Source organism: Trichomycterus rosablanca, chromosome 2 (assembly GCF_030014385.1).
Source record: "Trichomycterus rosablanca isolate fTriRos1 chromosome 2, fTriRos1.hap1, whole genome shotgun sequence".
Classification (NCBI taxonomy): Eukaryota; Metazoa; Chordata; class Actinopteri; order Siluriformes; family Trichomycteridae; genus Trichomycterus; species Trichomycterus rosablanca.
The window spans coordinates 62,784,613-62,803,832 of record NC_085989.1 but is presented as its reverse complement, the minus strand read 5'-3'; the positions used below and the strand labels follow the sequence as shown (position 1 = coordinate 62,803,832).

Here is a 19,220-nt window from a genome sequence, read left to right as displayed (position 1 = left end):
CATTATAAATAATAAAATACATTTATAACATTATAAATAATAAACTACATTTATAACATTATCAATAATAAACTACATTTATAACATTATAAATAATAAAATACATTTATAACATTATAAATAATAAAATACATTTATAACATTATAAATAATAAATACATTTATAACATTATAAATAATAAAATACATTTATAACATTATAAATAATAAAATACATTTATAACATTATAAATAATAAAATACATTTATAACATTATAAATAATAAAATACATTTATAACGTTATAAATAATAAAATACATTTATAACATTATAAATAATAAAATACATTTATAACATTATAAATAATAAATACATTTATAACATTATCAATAATAAAATACATTTATAACATTATAAATAAAACACATTTATAACATTATAAATAATAAAATACATTTATAACATTATAAATAATAAACTACATTTATAACATTATAAATAATAAAATACATTTATAACATTATAAATAATAAACTACATTTATAACAATACAAATAATAAAATATATTTATAACATTATAAATAATAAAATACATTTATAACATTATAAATAATAAAATACATTTATAACATTATAAATAATAAACTACATTTATAACATTATAAATAATAAAATACATTTATAACATTATAAATAATAAAATACATTTATAACATTATAAATAATAAAATACATTTATAACATTATAAATAATAAAATACATTTATAACATTATAAATAATAAAATACATTTATAACATTATAAATAATAAAATACATTTATAACATTATAAATAATAAACTACATTTATAACATTATAAATAATAAAATACATTCATAACATTATAAATAATAAACTACATTTATAACATTATAAATAATAAACTACATTTATAACATTATAAATAATAAACTACATTTATAACATTATAAATAATAAACTACATTTATAACATTATAAATAATAAAATACATTTATAACGTTATAAATAATAAAATACATTTATAACATTATAAATAATAAACTACATTTATAACATTATAAATAATAAACTACATTTATAACATTATAAATAATAAAATACATTTATAACATTATAAATAATAAACTACATTTATAACATTATAAATAATAAAATACATTTATAACATTATAAATAATAAACTACATTTATAACATTATAAATAATAAAATACATTTATAACATTATAAATAATAAACTACATTTATAACATTATAAATAATAAATACATTTATAACATTATAAATAATAAAATACATTTATAACATTATAAATAATAAAATACATTTATAACATTATAAATAATAAAATACATTTATAACATTATAAATAATAAAATACATTTATAACATTATAAATAATAAAATACATTTATAACATTATAAATAATAAAATACATTTATAACATTATAAATAATAAATACATTTATAACATTATCAATAATAAAATACATTTATAACATTATAAATAATAAAATACATTTATAACATTATAAATAATAAAATACATTTATAACATTATAAATAATAAACTACATTTATAACATTATAAATAATAAAATACATTTATAACATTATAAATAATAAAATACATTTATAACATTATAAATAATAAAATACATTTATAACATTATAAATAATAAAATACATTTATAACATTATAAATAATAAACTACATTTATAACATTATAAATAATAAAATACATTTATAACATTATAAATAATAAAATACATTTATAACATTATAAATAATAAATACATTTATAACATTATCAATAATAAAATACATTTATAACATTATAAATAATAAACTACATTTATAACATTATAAATAATAAAATACATTTATAACATTATAAATAATAAAATACATTTATAACATTATAAATAATAAAATACATTTATAACATTATAAATAATAAACTACATTTATAACATTATAAATAATAAAATACATTTATAACATTATAAATAATAAACTACATTTATAACATTATAAATAATAAAATACATTTATAACATTATAAATAATAAATACATTTATAACATTATCAATAATAAACTACATTTATAACATTATAAATAATAAAATACATTTATAACATTATAAATAATAAATACATTTATAACATTATCAATAATAAAATACATTTATAACATTATAAATAATAATACATTTATAACATTATAAATAATAAAATACATTTATAACATTATAAATAATAAACTACATTTATAACATTATAAATAATAAAATACATTTATAACATTATAAATAATAAACTACATTTATAACATTATAAATAATAAAATACATTTATAACATTATAAATAATAAACTACATTTATAACAATACAAATAATAAAATATATTTATAACATTATAAATAATAAAATACATTTATAACATTATAAATAATAAAATACATTTATAACATTATAAATAATAAACTACATTTATAACATTATAAATAATAAAATACATGTATAACATTATAAATAATAAAATACATTTATAACATTATAAATAATAAAATACATTTACAACATTATAAATAATAAATACATTTATAACATTATAAATAATAAAATACATTTATAACATTATAAATAATAAAATACATTTATAACATTATAAATAATAAAATACATTTATAACATTATAAATAATAAATACATTTATAACATTATCAATAATAAAATACATTTATAACATTATAAATAAAACACATTTATAACATTATAAATAATAAAATACATTTATAACATTATAAATAATAAAATACATTTATAACATTATAAATAATAAACTACATTTATAACATTATAAATAATAAAATACATTTATAACATTATAAATAATAAACTACATTTATAACAATACAAATAATAAAATATATTTATAACATTATAAATAATAAAATACATTTATAACATTATAAATAATAAAATACATTTATAACATTATAAATAATAAACTACATTTATAACATTATAAATAATAAAATACATTTATAACATTATAAATAATAAAATACATTTATAACATTATAAATAATAAAATACATTTATAACATTATAAATAATAAAATACATTTATAACATTATAAATAATAAAATACATTTATAACATTATAAATAATAAACTACATTCATAACATTATAAATAATAAAATACATTCATAACATTATAAATAATAAACTACATTTATAACATTATAAATAATAAACTACATTTATAACATTATAAATAATAAAATACATTTATAACATTATAAATAATAAACTACATTTATAACATTATAAAGAATAAAATACATTTATAACGTTATAAATAATAAAATACATTTATAACGTTATAAATAATAAACTACATTTATAACATTATAAATAATAAACTACATTTATAACATTATAAATAATAAAATAAATTTATAACATTATAAATAATAAACTACATTTATAACATTATAAATAATAAAATACATTTATAACATTATAAATAATAAAATACATTTATAACATTATAAATAATAAAATACATTTATAACATTATAAATAATAAAATACATTTATAACATTATAAATAATAAAATACATTTATAACATTATAAATAATAAAATACATTTATAACATTATAAATAATAAAATACATTTATAACATTATAAATAATAAAATACATTTATAACATTATAAATAATAAAGATTGTTAGTAAATGTTAGAAAGGAAACACATTGTTCACCCAAACTGAGATTTTATAAATTAAAACCCAAAAAAAATATCTTACTGAGTTCATCTTTATCTTCAGCTTCTTCCTTCTTCACAGGCTTCATCTGGAAACCTCCATCCTGTTGGTCCTCTGGGGTGAGGTGTTCCTCAGAGATGACCACAGGGATTATGGATCCTTCATCTGAAATTCATCAATATGTGAAGAAGAAACTCAACAACTGGAGGAAACTGAAGGTTTTGGGTTTGATTCTCCAATCATAAATAAATCCTAGTTAGATTAAAACTTAAATCCAGACTGGAGTGTATCAGCACAGGACAGTACGGTACAGTACAGGTTCTAATCCCACTATCCACATTCTCTTATTATTTTTACTGATTGGTGACTCCAGTACTAAATGTACTGTACATCACTGTCTGGTGGAAAAGTGTCATATTGCTCCACATTTACTTACAGAAGTAACTTTCATCTTCTTCCTCCTGTTTTATTAGTTTCTGGAATCCTTCATTTTGTGGATCCATGGGGGCGACGTCTCCCTCTTCTGCTGACTGCATTATTAAAGATCTGATAGACAGACAGAGATATAAACATATAGTCAAAGTCAAGTCAAAGTGAACTTTATTGTCATTCAGACTATACAACTAGGAGTGCACAGCTGAACGAGATTGCGTTTCTCAAGCTCCAATGTGCAAAAAAGAGAGTATATAGAAGACAAAATATGCATTAAGTTTAAAAAGATATACGTTAAGTAAAAAAAAATTGTGCACAGACATTGTAGACAGACATAAAATACATGTTAAGTGAAGTACAATATATATATATATAGATAGATAGATAGATATATAGATAGATAGATAGATAGATGATAGATAGATAGATAGATAGATAGATAGATAGATAGATAGATAGATAGATAGATAGATAGATAGATAACTTTATTAATCCCAGAGGGAAAGTCAGTTATTACAGCAGCTCCAGTACTATAAAGCCAAATGTATTAAAGTACAGAGAATAAAAGTACAAAAGTATAAAAGTACAAGAATTAAGTACACAAGTAATGTTGTACACACTATGTAATTGAATAAATAGAATAAAAATAGTAGTATAGAAGTATCCTGGCATTAAATATTCAGATGAGATATGTCATGTGATATACTAAGCTGTAGTAGTGTAAAATAACAACAGATATGTAGTATAGTCTTTATGAACAGAATGCTAGAACCTGCTCTATGGGTCGGTCCTGAAAGTGGTTTAGTGTTCAATTATGTCCCGAACTAGTGAATTGTTGTACAGCGAGATCGCTGCTGGTATAAATGATCTTCTGTACCGTTCCTTGTTACAGATGAGTCTGTTGCTGAAAGTGCTCCGCTGTCTGACTAACAGGTCATGAAGGGGGTGTGATGGGTTATCAAAGTATGGTAGTGAGTTTATTCAGTGACCTCCATCCAACCACCAACTCGAAACTATCCAGGGAGCAGCCCAAAACTGAGCCAGCCTTCCTGATCAGTTTATTGAGTTTCTTTACATCCCCTGCTCTGAGGCTGCTTCCCCAACACACAGCTGCAAAGAACAAAGCCCCCGCAACAACAGACTGATAAAAGATGGTCAACATTTTGTTGCACACATTAAAGGACATGAGCTTTCTCAGAAAGTAAAGTCTGCTCATCCCCTTCCTGTACACAGCCTCGGTGTTAGCCCTCCAGTCCAGTCTGTTGTCAAGCCAGACACCCAAGTACTTGTACATGTCCACCAGTTCCACAGTTTGACCCATGATGGTGACAGGTCCACTTGTGGTCCTGTTCCTCCTGAAGTCCACTAGCATCTCCTTAGTTTTGGACACATTTAGGAGCAGATGGTTCCTCTCACACCACTCCACGAAGCTGCTCACAAGGTCTCTGTACTCATCCTCCTGTCCATCCCTGATACACCCAACCACCGCATCAGAAAATTTCTGAAGGTGGCAGAGGTCCGACTTGTACTGGAAGTCGGTTGTGTACAAGGTGAAAAGGAAAGGGGAAAGCACAGTTCCCTGTGGTGCTCCAATGTTGCTGATCAGGCGATCAGACTGGCAAGTTCCAAGCTGTACATACTGGGGCCTTTCAGACAAGTAGTCCAGGACCCAGGTGATCATGGTTTTGTCCACTCGCATGTTCTCCATCTTTTCCCCCAGTATGCAAGGTTGAATTGTGTTGAAAGCGCTTGAGAAGTCAAAGAAAGTGATTTTCACTGTGGTGTTGCTCTGGTCCAAGTGTAAGTGAGCCCTCTGCAGTAAGTAAATCACAGCATCGTCCACGCCTACCTGCTGTTGGTAAGCAAACTGCAGGGGGTCCAGGAAGGGGCTGACCTGAGACCTCAGGTATGACAGCACAAGTCTTTCTAGGACCTTCATAACGTGGGATGTAAGGGCCACTGGTCTGTAGTCATTCAGTGATGAGGAACAGGACTTCTTTGGAACAGGGACCAGACAGGATGTTTTCCAAATCACTGGTACCTGTTTTTGTTTGAGACTCAGGTTGAACAGATGTTGAAGAATATATATACAGTATATATACATTAAGTAAAAAAAAAAATTGCACATAATTAGCAGTGGTGAGGTAAATGTTATCGCACAGTGTTACTGTAAACATGCTACCGGTGAAGTAATAAATAAAATGGTATTAGATATTTAAGTTATTGCACAGAATAAAAGAGTAGCAGCATGATGTAGGTATTGGCTCGTAATAACTAAATGTGTTTAGAAAGTCCGTAAGTGTGACCAGGTATGTTGTGTGTGCTGTTATAGGGAGTTGAAGAGTCTGGTGGCTTGTGGAAAAAAGCTCTTGCTGAGTCTGGCGGTCCTGCATGGCATGCTGCGGTTGCGTTTGCCAGAAGGCAAAAGTCCATAGGCCGGGTGTGTGGGGTCATCAACTACTTGGTGGCTCCTCTGAGGCTGTATGACTGGTATAATTGTTGTATGGAAGGGAGTGAGGTTCTGATGATTCTCTCCACCGTCAAAAAGATAGATAGATCCAGGAAAATTCTTTTAGACTGTTTTAACTGCCTATTTGTTTAAGCTGTGAGGCTGTAAACAGAGTAAAAATGTGGAAACTATTGTGGGACTGAGCAGCATCAGGCAGAAAAAATCTCCAATAGAACCTTTTGACCAGTTTTGTGGCACAATCAGGCTGTCTATTGATTTTCATGTTATTTGTTTTATTTTGGCTGGTTCCACATACTTTTGAGTGTTTTGCAGGCATCAAATTCAAACATTTCCTAAATACATGAATCTGCCTAAACATAAGAAATGTGTTTTAGTACCTGGTAAGAAATCACAGATTCTTACGTTTGGATTCATGATAAATTACAGAATCGGTTTACAGAAGTTTAGTTCAAACCTTTCTGACGTTCTTTAAAAAGATACGACTTCAAATACAAAGCGCCACATAGACCTTATTAAACTGTCTACAATACCATGTTTACTGTAGTAAATAGTGCTGTACTAATACTTTTACTGTAAAACTGTAAAACAGCCTGTAAACAAAGCTACAAGAACTCGGTGTGTTTGTATAAAACATTATGAACTGTAAACTAAGCTGTAAATGTGACGCGTTTATATCAAAATGTTACATTTAATAATGAATAATCTGTAACGATCGACTGATTTATCGGTTCAAATGAATCGGCTCATCGGTATTGAATCATGTGTGATGCTAACAGTTAGCGGAGCAGCTAGCAGTTCGTGTTTTTAAATGAAACTGGAGTTAAAGCTCCTCAAATCCTCACAGTGATGTTTTATTATGAACTCTAGTTTTATTATTAATTAGAATGTAGTTATAATTAAATATAAGGGTTATAATTAAATACATATTTTACTTACAGATGAGGCTCTACAGTACAAACACAGCAGCTTCTTGTTCTTCTGATGAGGTTTAATGGCGGTTGACAGAACAACTTAAGACGCACCAGCGCCACCAACTGGATTGGAGTTGAACAGCAGTAATAAACCTCCATTAGCCCTGTATCTCTCAGCCATCTTTAGAGGACTACAGTCAGTCCTAGACGTTTTTCCAAGCAAATTCTCTAATGTCATGTTTAGTTTTCCAACATGCTTCTCTAACTCTGTTCTTTCTTTCTTATACCTTTTACAATCTGATAATCTGAGTTTGACTGTTTCCTGTGTATTACAGTGTTACAGAGTCCAGTGGGGTGATTCCCTATTCTGTGTAATGTTTGAATCCGGCGCTGATGTTGCCCTGTGTATTGGAATATGACTGTAGTGACTCTCACCTCATCCTCCAACTCACTTAGGAAACTAGTTTTTCTGCTCATTTGAGAGGTCACGATCATCCTGACCCACTTATGAAAACAGTTTTTTAATGTTGACACAGATGTTACTTATAAAACTTGTTCTTCACATACCTGAGCGGTTGCTACAGTCTGGGCAAATGGCAATCTGTCAAACCATTGTAAATCAGTGATGTAGGTCTGTGTTGGGGGGGGGGGGGGGGGGGGGGGGGGGGGGGCTGGCCAGCGCAGCCGTCCTGCTTGCGTGGACACAGATAAGATTGATTTAAAAGGTGGACCTTATTGTATATAACCTACTGGTTTCATAATTGATTCCAGAAAACTTCTGTCCTGTTTAAAAATTATTTCAGATAAGTTCAGATATTACTTGGTAATTGTCTTCAAGCAAAACACCCTGTGTCGATTATTAATGGCACTTGTATATTACAAACTTGATGTTTTACTCTCTCCACACTGTAAGCACTGATATGGTTTCTCTCTATTGTGAATATGCTGGTGTATTTTGAGATTACCAAGTGTATTAAAACTTTTCCCACACTGTGAACACTGATATGGTTTTCCTCAACTGTGAATGCACTGCTGTATTTTCAGATGACTCTCTTTTGAAAAGCTCTTCCCACAATCTGAGCAGACTTTTCTTTCTTTCTGTTTGTGTCCGAGGAGTCCATGGAGTCTCCTGCCTAACCTCGTCCGACAGCCTGTACATGACCCTTGCAAACAAAAAAAGCACTCTGACCGTTGATGCAGTCCCACATCCACTTTAAACCTTTCCATCATTTCTACTGCACATCTCAGCACTACCACGGTCACGCTGTCCTCATACATATCCTGCATACTTCTCTGCTGCTCTGGATTTCCTCTGCAATACCACAGCTCCTCTTTCTGCACCCAATTATAAACTTCTTCTAGATCCATAAACACACATGAGCACGTTCTGGCCTTTCCTATATCCCTGTATCAACATTCTCAAAGTCATCATTCACTGTATCTCTGATGCACTTTGCTGAGATGAAACTATATTGCTGTTGACAAATCCAGCCTGGCTTCCACTACTCAGATTTACATGCTATGGCTGATTGATTTTATGTCTCTGTATTTACTGCGGCTCTGCACATTACACTCGTTCCTGAAAGTAGAATCCATTACACTTCTTCTTCTTAGTTAGACAATCTAATTAAAAACTTCACTGTCGTCTTTCCTAAACATTTCCACACCTCGTCTTGTGAGCCGACCGCCTTTCCACTCTTCATTATCTTTATAGCTGCTGTCACTTTCTCTCCATTCTGTGTTCACTACAGCAATTTAAATCCTTTTTGCAAAATCTACCACCATCTGCCCTTCCTTCTTTCTGTTCTTAACACTGTATCCACCCAACACCTCCTTATCACCTCTATTACCTTCACCAACATTCTCCCAACATACACTAACACTGGTAAACTAGACCCATCAGATGTGTAAATCTTCCTGATGCAACCCTCCCTATTTACCCTGTCCTGGGAGATGTGCACCTCCAATGGCTAGGTTGTTAACATACTACTATTACAACAACTACTACTACTACTACTAATAATAATACATAGAAGAGTATGTTGAATCTCATAACTAAAGAGGTAAAAGTTTGTAAGCAAATTTTATATTGGCTTGACAAAGGCAGTGTTTTTGATGTATGTGTGTATATACAGGGGTTGGACAAAATAACTGAAACACCTGTCATTTTAGTGTGGGAGGTTTCATGGCTAAATTGGACCAGTCTGGTGGCCAATCTTCATTAATTGCACATTGCACCAGTAAGAGCAGAGTGTGAAGGTTCAATTAGCAGGGTAAGAGCACAGTTTTGCTCAAAATATTGCAATGCACACAACATTATGGGTGACATACCAGAGTTCAAAAGAGGACAAATTGTTGGTGCACGTCTTGCTGGTGCATCTGTGACCAAGACAGCAAGTCTTTGTGATGTATCAAGAGCCACGGTATCCAGGGTATTGGCCGCAAAAGGAGGCCCTACACCATACTAACAAATTATTGTGGTCTAAAACCAGGTGTTTCAGTTATTTTGTCCAACCCCTGTGTATATATATATATATATATATATACAGTGTATCACAAAAGTGAGTACACCCCTCACATTTCTGCAAATATTTCATTATATCTTTTCATGGGACAACACTATAGACATGAAACTTGGATATAACTTAGAGTAGTCAGTGTACAGCTTGTATAGCAGTGTAGATTTACTGTCTTCTGAAAATAACTCAACACACAGCCATTAATGTCTAAATAGCTGGCAACATAAGTGAGTACACCCCACAGTGAACATGTCCAAATTGTGCCCAAATGTGTCGTTGTCCCTCCCTGGTGTCATGTGTCTAGGTCTTAGGTGTAAATGGGGAGCAGGGCTGTTAAATTTGGTGTTTTGGGTACAATTCTCTCATACTGCCCACTGAATATTCAACATGGCACCTCATGGCAAAGAACTCTCTGAGGATGTGAGAAATAGAATTGTTGCTTTCCACAAAGATGGCCTGGGCTATAAGAAGATTGCTAACACCCTGAAACTGAGCTACAGCATGGTGGCCAAGGTCATACAGCGGGTTTCCAGGACAGGTTCCACTCGGAACAGGCTTCGCCAGGGTCGACCAAAGAAGTTGAGTCCACGTGTTCGGTGTCATATCCAGAGGTTGGCTTTAAAAAATAGACACATGAGTGCTGCCAGCATTGCTGCAGAGGTTGAAGACGTGGGAGGTCAGCCTGTCAGTGCTCAGACCATACGCCGCACACTGCATCAACTCGGTCTGCATGGTCGTCATCCCAGAAGGAAGCTGACGCACAAGAAAGCCCGCAAACAGTTTGCTGAAGACAAGCAGTCCAAGAACATGGATTACTGGAATGCCCTGTGGTCTGACGAGACCAAGATAAACTTGTTTGGCTCAGATGGTGTCCAGCATGTGTGGCGGCGCCCTGGTGAGAAGTACCAAGACAACTGTATCTTGCCTACAGTCAAGCATGGTGGTGGTAGCGTCATGGTCTTGGGCTGCATGAGTGTTGCTGGCACTGGGGAGCTGCAGTTCATTGAGGGAAACATGAATTCCAACATGTACTGTGACATTCTGAAACAGAGCATGATCCCCTCCCTTCGAAAACTGGGCCTCATGGCAGTTTTCCAACAGGATAACGACCCCAAACACAACCTCCAAGATGACAACTGCCTTGCTGAGGAAGCTGAAGGTAAAGGTGATGGACTAAACCCAATTGAGCACCTGTGGCGCATCCTCAAGTGGAAGGTGGAGGAGTTCAAGGTGTCTGACATCCACCAGCTCCGTGATGTCATAATGGAGGAGTGGAAGAGGATTCCAGTAGCAACCTGTGCAGCTCTGGTGAATTCCATGCCCAGGAGGGTTAAGGCAGTGATAATAATGGTGGTCACACAAAATATTGACACATTTGGGCACAGTTTGGACATGTTCACTGTGGGGTGTACTCACTTATGTTGCCAGCTATTTAGACATTAATGGCTGTGTGTTGAGTTATTTTCAGAAGACAGTAAATCTACACTGCTATACAAGTTGTACACTGACTACTCTAAGTTATATCCAAGTTTCATGTCTATAGTGTCGTCCCATGAAAAGATATAATAAAATATTTGCAGAAATGTAAGGGGTGTACTCACTTTTGTGATACACTGTATATATATATATATATATATACAGTAGAAGTACTGTTTACACATTGGTTACATTCATGACAGGAACGGTAGTTACTCATTACACAAGATTCATCAGTTCTCAAGGTTATATCAAACACAGTCATGAACAAGTTAGTGTCTCCAATTCACCTCACTTGCATGTCTTTGGACTGTGGGAGGAAACCGGAGCACCCGGATGAAACCTACGCGGACATGGGGAGAACATGCAAACAACACAGAAAGAACCCAGCTGGGGATCGAACCCAGAACCTTCTTGCTGGATCTTGTGACCTTGACTGATGATCTACACCGGATGTTAGATGCTGCAGAGTAGTGTTCATAGTTTTTACTCATGTATGAGAGGTGAATAAGCAAATGTGGCTCAGTGTAAAAAATACAAGGGACAACCTTTGGGTTATAAAATTATATACGATCAGCCATAACATTAAAACCACCTCCTTGTATGAATACTCTTTTTCTATCAGCTCCACTAACCGTATAGTTTACTAACCATTTACTGACTTTCTCTATGGGATTAATAAAGTTATCTATCTATAGAAGCACTTTGTAGCTCTACAGTTCCACTGTCGTCCATCAGTTACTCTGCATACTTTGTTAGCCCCCTTTTACCTTATTCTTCAATAGCCAGGACCTCCACATGACCACCTCAGAGCAGGTATTATTTAGGTGGTGGATCATTCTCAGCACTTCAGTGACACTGACGTGGTGGTGGTGTGTTAGTGTGTGTTGTGCTTATATGACTGGATCAGACACAGCATCGCTGCTGGAGTTTTCAAATACCGTGTCCACTCACTGTCCACTCTTAAATTATACACACCTGCTTTGTTGGTCCACCTTGTGGATGTAGTCAGAGATGGTATTATTGTTGTTGTTGTTCTTGTTGCTTATTGTAGCTTTTAAGTTAACGTTATCCACAGTATTCAGTGAGCTTCAATTATTTAGCAGCTGTTGTCTAATGCTAGAAACTGTTAGCCTTTTAGCTAACCCCAGATAGCATACGGATGTGGGCCACTTCTGGCAACGTTACAGCACTGCCGGCTCACTGCCGGCATCGGCAAACAGCATATGAGCCAAAAGTGGCCCACATATAGGAAATGCTTATATGGCCCACATGTCCCAAAACACATCTGGGCCACATCTGGCAAAGACATGGCACCACTGGCAAACTAAGTGAGCCAGTAATACTGGCTCTTATATTAAAAATGGTAATGTCTTACTTTCTAAAGCATTCAAATGCATTAATTTGCAAATAAATAAAACAAAAACGACAACATTTGCAAAATTAATGAAAATTAATACTACTACTACTGTAACTAAGAATAATAAGATACACTGTAAAACATTTCAGCCTCAATAAGTTATGTGAACTCATTTCTTCTTTTCAACTCAAATTGTCACGACAAGTTTTGGATTTTGAACTCAGGTTATTAAGTTTTCAGAAAATCTAACGTAAAATAATCGGTTGTCTTGACTACTTGTGAGTTTTTCTATGTTGTCAATGTTCATTTAACTCATGTCTGTAAGTTATCAGTTAAACAAAAGGTGGGGAAAGAGTGGGCGATTCCTATAGGTGGGACCATTTTTGACTTAGACAGAACAATAATATTTTTTAAAACGTTTAAACTATGGGAGCATGGGGCTAACCAATTTTTTTCACAGACGAAAAGCCATTAATATTAATACTGATAAAAACAAGAATAACACACGTTATACGATAGTGGACTACATTTAGCGGCGGAGGGACACACCTGACTCTGGACTACAGTTTGAGGCGGATTGATACACCGAGTGGAGTTTGGCAAGTTGGAGCGTTTACTACTGAAAGCATCAATGGCGGGAAGCAGGTGAGTTTATCAAAGTTTAAAACCTGTGTGATAAAAAGTGAAATTGTGTACGTCGACCATTAAATGTGACAGAACTGACGGATTTACTCATTTCGTTATGTTTACCGAGGCCATGAACGCTTAACATGAGGTTAACAGTGAGCTACTACACCACTTGGGTCCATGGCAGATATTTTAAATAATGGTTGTGTTGGTTTGTGCTGTAATGAGAATAACGGAATGTTAACTGTGGTGAAATAAACTTTGGTTTGCTTTTAAACGAAACGTCTGCATGCGTGCTCGGGTAAGCTAATAGTGGTAAAGATTGTTAGCTAGCTAATTCGTTAGCCATCCACTTTCAAAAGTAAAGAATGACTTGTAATAATGTGTGTTTTTACACTGTGTTGATCTGCTGAGCGTTAAAGAATTTGGTTTTCTTTTTAAAGTTGTAATTGGGTTTAATTGAGCTATGTAGGGATGAATGAAGAGAGCTAAACATCTCCCTATCCAGATAATAATTTTATTCACATAAATTTTTGAGAACATAATTTAGCATTCTTGTTTTTTCTCTCTGCAGAGTTCTGAAGATCCCTTTCATGAAGTGGAAATGGTCAAGGAAGAATACTACTGTTTTTATTTTGGGTACACATTGCTGTTTTTAAAAGATGTACCAAGAGCCAAGGTGAAAACTTATGAAATATTTGTTGTTTAAATAAATGTTATTTATAAACAGAAGTTGTAAGTTGATTCATTATAAAGTTTAAAGAAACTGGGAAACATTTATTAGTCAAGTCTAGAAATGACGAACATAAGCACTGTTAACTTTAGACAATAAGTTATGTGAATATAGCTGAAGTTTAAAGTGTGTGTTAAAATAGTGAGGAATTGTACGTTTATTTGACTAGATAGTTCATTTTCTAAAATGAATAAAATAAACATAGTAAGTTATTTTGACTCTAGGGTTAGACATTTAAATGTTTGTTGTATTGTTATATTGATGGAAAACATGATTAAGTGATGATTATTAAATCACAGGGTGTGATGATTAATGGGATTGGGAGAGGGGCATCAGTAAAATTTGGATCTGGGCCACATATGGCATGGTAACAGCCCAGTTGTTTTACATGTGGTTGAGTTGTGGGTCATTTCTGGCCCTGCTGAGATGTGGCCCTTTTATGGCTGTAAAACGGCCGAGTTCTGGCAACCGCATCTATGCCATCATTCCATGTGGTATGTGGGCCGCAAGTAAGTGCCGGACGTGGCCCAGATTCGGGCCATATCCAATTTGCTATCTGGGACGTTACCTGAAGTGTTTCAGTTCAGACCACCAGTTAACCTGAAACTCACTAGATAACATTACCTAACAGTTTACATTCCAAATTACTCTCTATCTTAATCCAGAACTCATTAATAGACTTTCTGCTTACATTTTACTAAGTAAAAAGTTGTTAAGATTAAATGTTTTTCAACAGCTCGCGTCGCACTGTTGCTATGGTGACGCTGTTCTGCCGGCGCTGAATCAGAGACTGGACGCTGGTCCACAGCCGGACGCGTTTCTACGAGCACCAGCCAAACCCAGCTGTGGTAACAACTGGGCCGGATCTGGCTACACTGATTCTGGTCGATTCTGACACTCAGATGATTGTGCTAGCTGGGAATGGAGAGTTCTGATTGCTATATGTATATATAGAGCTAATTTCTCTCACTGGATCATGAGAAAACCTTCCGGGAACGTTACTGGAACGTTACTTTATACACATAAGAAATAAAACCGTATACAAGCTTTACCTAACGTTCTCTGTCAGTTCTCATAAAACCATGAGAGAACGTTAGGTTTCATAGTTTTATTGTTGGTACTTGTAAGTAAAGGTTGATCTACATGGACTGTCTCAAGCAAAAGGCTTTTTTTTTGGTAAGTTCCTACTAAAAAACTTTAAAGTTCATAAGAAAACCTTCCAGGAACGTTACTGGAACGTTACTTTAAACACATAAGAAAGAAAACCTTAAGGCAACTTTTAGATAACGTTCTCTGTTAGTTTTCATAAAACCATGAGAGGTTTCATAGCTCCCGGAACGTTCCGGGAACAGCGCTGATTTTTTTTAACGAAAATAGAACGTTCCCAATACGTTATGGGATGGTTCCCTAAAAATAACCATAGGGGAACCAAAATCTAACGTTGCGGGAACGTTCTGTGTTAGCTGGGAAGTTGGCAACACTGCCAGCAGCTTCTTGTTCTTCTGATGATGTTTAATGGCGGTTGGCAGAACAACTTAAGACGCACCAGCGCCACCAACTGGACTGGAGTTGAACAGCAGCTTAGCAGTAATAAACCTCCATTAGTCCTGCATCTCTCAGCTAGCTTTAGAGAGGACTACAGTCAGTCCTAGACGTTCTTCCAAGCAGTTTCTCTAATGTCATGTTTAGTTCTCCAACATGCTTCTCTAACTCTGTTCTTTCTTTCTGATACCTTTTACAATCTGATCATCTGAGTTTGTTACTGTGAAACCCTCAAACAATATAAACACTCAGAACCAAAAAGCTCAGTACACCCAAAAACAACTAACAATTACTGAACAATCAATTAACACACATCAATTCTGGGACATTTGGAATTAATTAAAACATAGAGAACAGGAAGAATTGGCCATTCAGGATGGGGATATCTGGACAACCCATTTCCAATCACTGTAGAATTAGATTCAAACTCTGAACAAAATCAAATTATTAGTAAGTTAGAGGAACTGGAACGAGCTGTTAAAAACCACCAGGATCCTCTAGACTCTCTCATTACTAAGCAAGAACTTAAAGACAACATTAAAGGGTCCTGCTGGCGTGGACACAGATACGATCGATTTAAAAGGTGGACCTTATTATATATCACCTACTGGTTTCATAATTGATTCCAGAATACTCCGACCCTGTTTTAGAATTATTTCAGTTAAATTTAGATATTACTTAATAATTGTCTTCAAGCTAAACTCCCTGTACTGATTATGTCCCATAATTCCATGTTTTGTACATATGATAGATGTAACCTCTACATAATGGCACTTATATATCCACAACTTGATGTTTTACTATCTCCACACTGTAAGCACTGATATGGTTTTCTCTATTGTAAATGCGCTGTTGTATTTTTAGTTTACAGATTTACATGCTGCGGCTGATTGATTTTATGTTTCTGTATTTATTGCAGCTCTGCACATTACACTTGTTCTTAAAAATAAAATCCATTACACTTCTTCTTCTTCGTTAGACAATCTAGTTAAAAACTCCACTGTCATCTTTTCCTAAACATTTCCACGCCTCGTCTTGTGAGCCATCTGCCTTTCCACTCTTCATTCTCTTTATTGCTGCAGTCACTTTCTCTCCATTCTGTGCTCACTACAGAAATGTCAATCCTTTTTGCTAAATCTACCACCATCTGCCCTTCCTTCTTTCTGTTCTTAACCCTGTATCTACTTAACACCTCCTTATCACCTCTATTATCTTCACCAACATTCTCCCAACATACACTAACATTGTTAACCTGGACCCATCAGATGTGTAAATCTTATGTTGCACTTTTTACCCTGCCCTGGGACACGTGCACCCATAATGGCTAGGTTGTTAACATACTACTATTACTACGACTACTACTACTACTAATACATAAAAGAGTATGTTGAATCTCATAACTAGAGAGGTAAAAGTTTGTGAGCAAATGTTTCTATTGGCTTGACAAAGGCAGTGTTTTTGGATGTACAGTGTATCACAAAAGTGAGTACACCCCTCACATTTCTGCAAATATTTTATTATATCTTTTCATGGGACAACACTATAGAAATAAAACTTGGATATAACTTAGAGTAGTCAGTGTACAACTTGTATAGCAGTGTAGATTTACTGTCTTCTGAAAATAACTCAACACACAGCCATTAATGTCTAAATGGCTGGCAACATAAGTGAGTACACCCCACAGTGAACATGTCCAAATTGTGCCCAAATGTGTCGTTGTCCCTCCCTGGTGTCATGTGTCAAGGTCCCAGGTGTAAATGGGGAGCAGGGCTGTTAAATTTGGTGTTTTGGGGACAATTCTCTCATACTGGCCACTGGATATTCAACATGGCACCTCATGGCAAAGAACTCTCTGAGGATGTGAGAAATAGAATTGTTGCTCTCCACAAAGATGGCCTGGGCTATAAGAAGATTGCTAACACCCTGAAACTGAGCTACAGCATGGTGGCCAAGGTCATACAGCGGTTTTCCAGGACAGGTTCCACTCGGAACAGGCTTCGCCAGGGTCGACCAAAGAAGTCGAGTCCACGTGTTCGGCGTCATATCCAGAGGTTGGCTTTAAAAAATAGACACATGAGTGCTGCCAGCATTGCTGCAGAGGTTGAAGACGTGGGAGGTCAGCCTGTCAGTGCTCAGACCATACGCCGCACACTGCATCAACTCGGTCTGCGTGGTCGTCATTCCAGAAGGAAGCTGAGGCACAAGAAAGCCCGCAAACAGTTTGCTGAAGACAAGCAGTCCAAGAACATGGATTACTGGAATGCCCTGTGGTCTGACGAGAGCAAGATAAACTTGTTTGGCTCAGATGGTGTCCAGCATGTGTGGCGGCGCCCTGGTGAGAAGTACCAAGACAACTGTATCTTGCCTACAGTCAAGCATGGTGGTGGTAGCATCATGGTCTTGGGCTGCATGAGTGTTGCTGGCACTGGGGAGCTGCAGTTCATTGAGGGAAACATGAATTCCAACATGTACTGTGACATTCTGAAACAGAGCATGATCCCCTCCCTTCGAAAACTGGGCCTCATGGCAGTTTTCCAACAGGATAACGACCCCAAACACAACCTCCAAGATGACAACTGCCTTGCTGAGGAAGCTGAAGGTAAAGGTGATGGACTAAACCCAATTGAGCATCTGTGGCGCATCCTCAAGTGGAAGGTGGAGGAGTTCAAGGTGTCTAACATCCACCAGCTCCGTGATGTCATCATGGAGGAGTGGAAGAGGATTCCAGTAGCAACCTGTGCAGCTCTGGTGAATTCCATGCCCAGGAGGGTTAAGGCAGTGCTGGATAATAATGGTGGTCACACAAAATATTGACACTTTGGGCACAATTTGGACATGTTCACTGTGGGGTGTACTCACTTATGTTGCAGCTATTTAGACATTAATGGCTGTGTGTTGAGTTATTTTCAGAAGACAGTAAATCTACACTGCTATACAAGTTGTACACTGACTACTCTAAGTTATATCCAAGTTTTATTTCTATAGTGTTGTCCCATGAAAAGATATAATAAAATATTTGCAGAAATGTGAGGGGTGTACTCACTTTTGTGATACACTGTATATATACCTCTCTTAATATTATTTTGGCTCTAGGGTGTTAAAATATTTAGATTTCAATACTTAGTGCTCAGGGAATTTGGTCCCAATGTGTAAGACTGAGTGAGATTTGTGATTTTATTATTATTTATGGCTCAAATTTTACCACATTTATAGAGAAGTGATACTAATAACAGCAAATCATTTTCTATTATACAATACGATGTATCATTAAATAACCATTTATTAATTTTATTAATCCTCTCTACACCCGCAGCATTACTGATGTAACTTTAATATAAAAACAACATGATAAAAAAT

The 19,220-nt window shown here is 34.0% G+C and overlaps 1 protein-coding gene across 1 annotated transcript in view; it reads right to left on the bottom strand.

The window, feature by feature from the left end:
- The window catches only part of LOC134303311 (zinc finger protein 420-like), a gene marked incomplete at its 5' end in the record, with an annotated part of 44,510 nt that overhangs the window by 3,487 nt on the left and 21,803 nt on the right, over nucleotides 1-19,220 (bottom strand). The window contains 3 exons of the mRNA XM_062988677.1: nucleotides 5,226-6,266; nucleotides 8,042-8,102; nucleotides 8,796-8,964. Coding sequence (XP_062844747.1) covers nucleotides 5,226-6,266; nucleotides 8,042-8,102; nucleotides 8,796-8,964 — 1,271 coding nt within the window. The remainder of the gene's footprint in view (nucleotides 1-5,225; nucleotides 6,267-8,041; nucleotides 8,103-8,795; nucleotides 8,965-19,220) is intronic.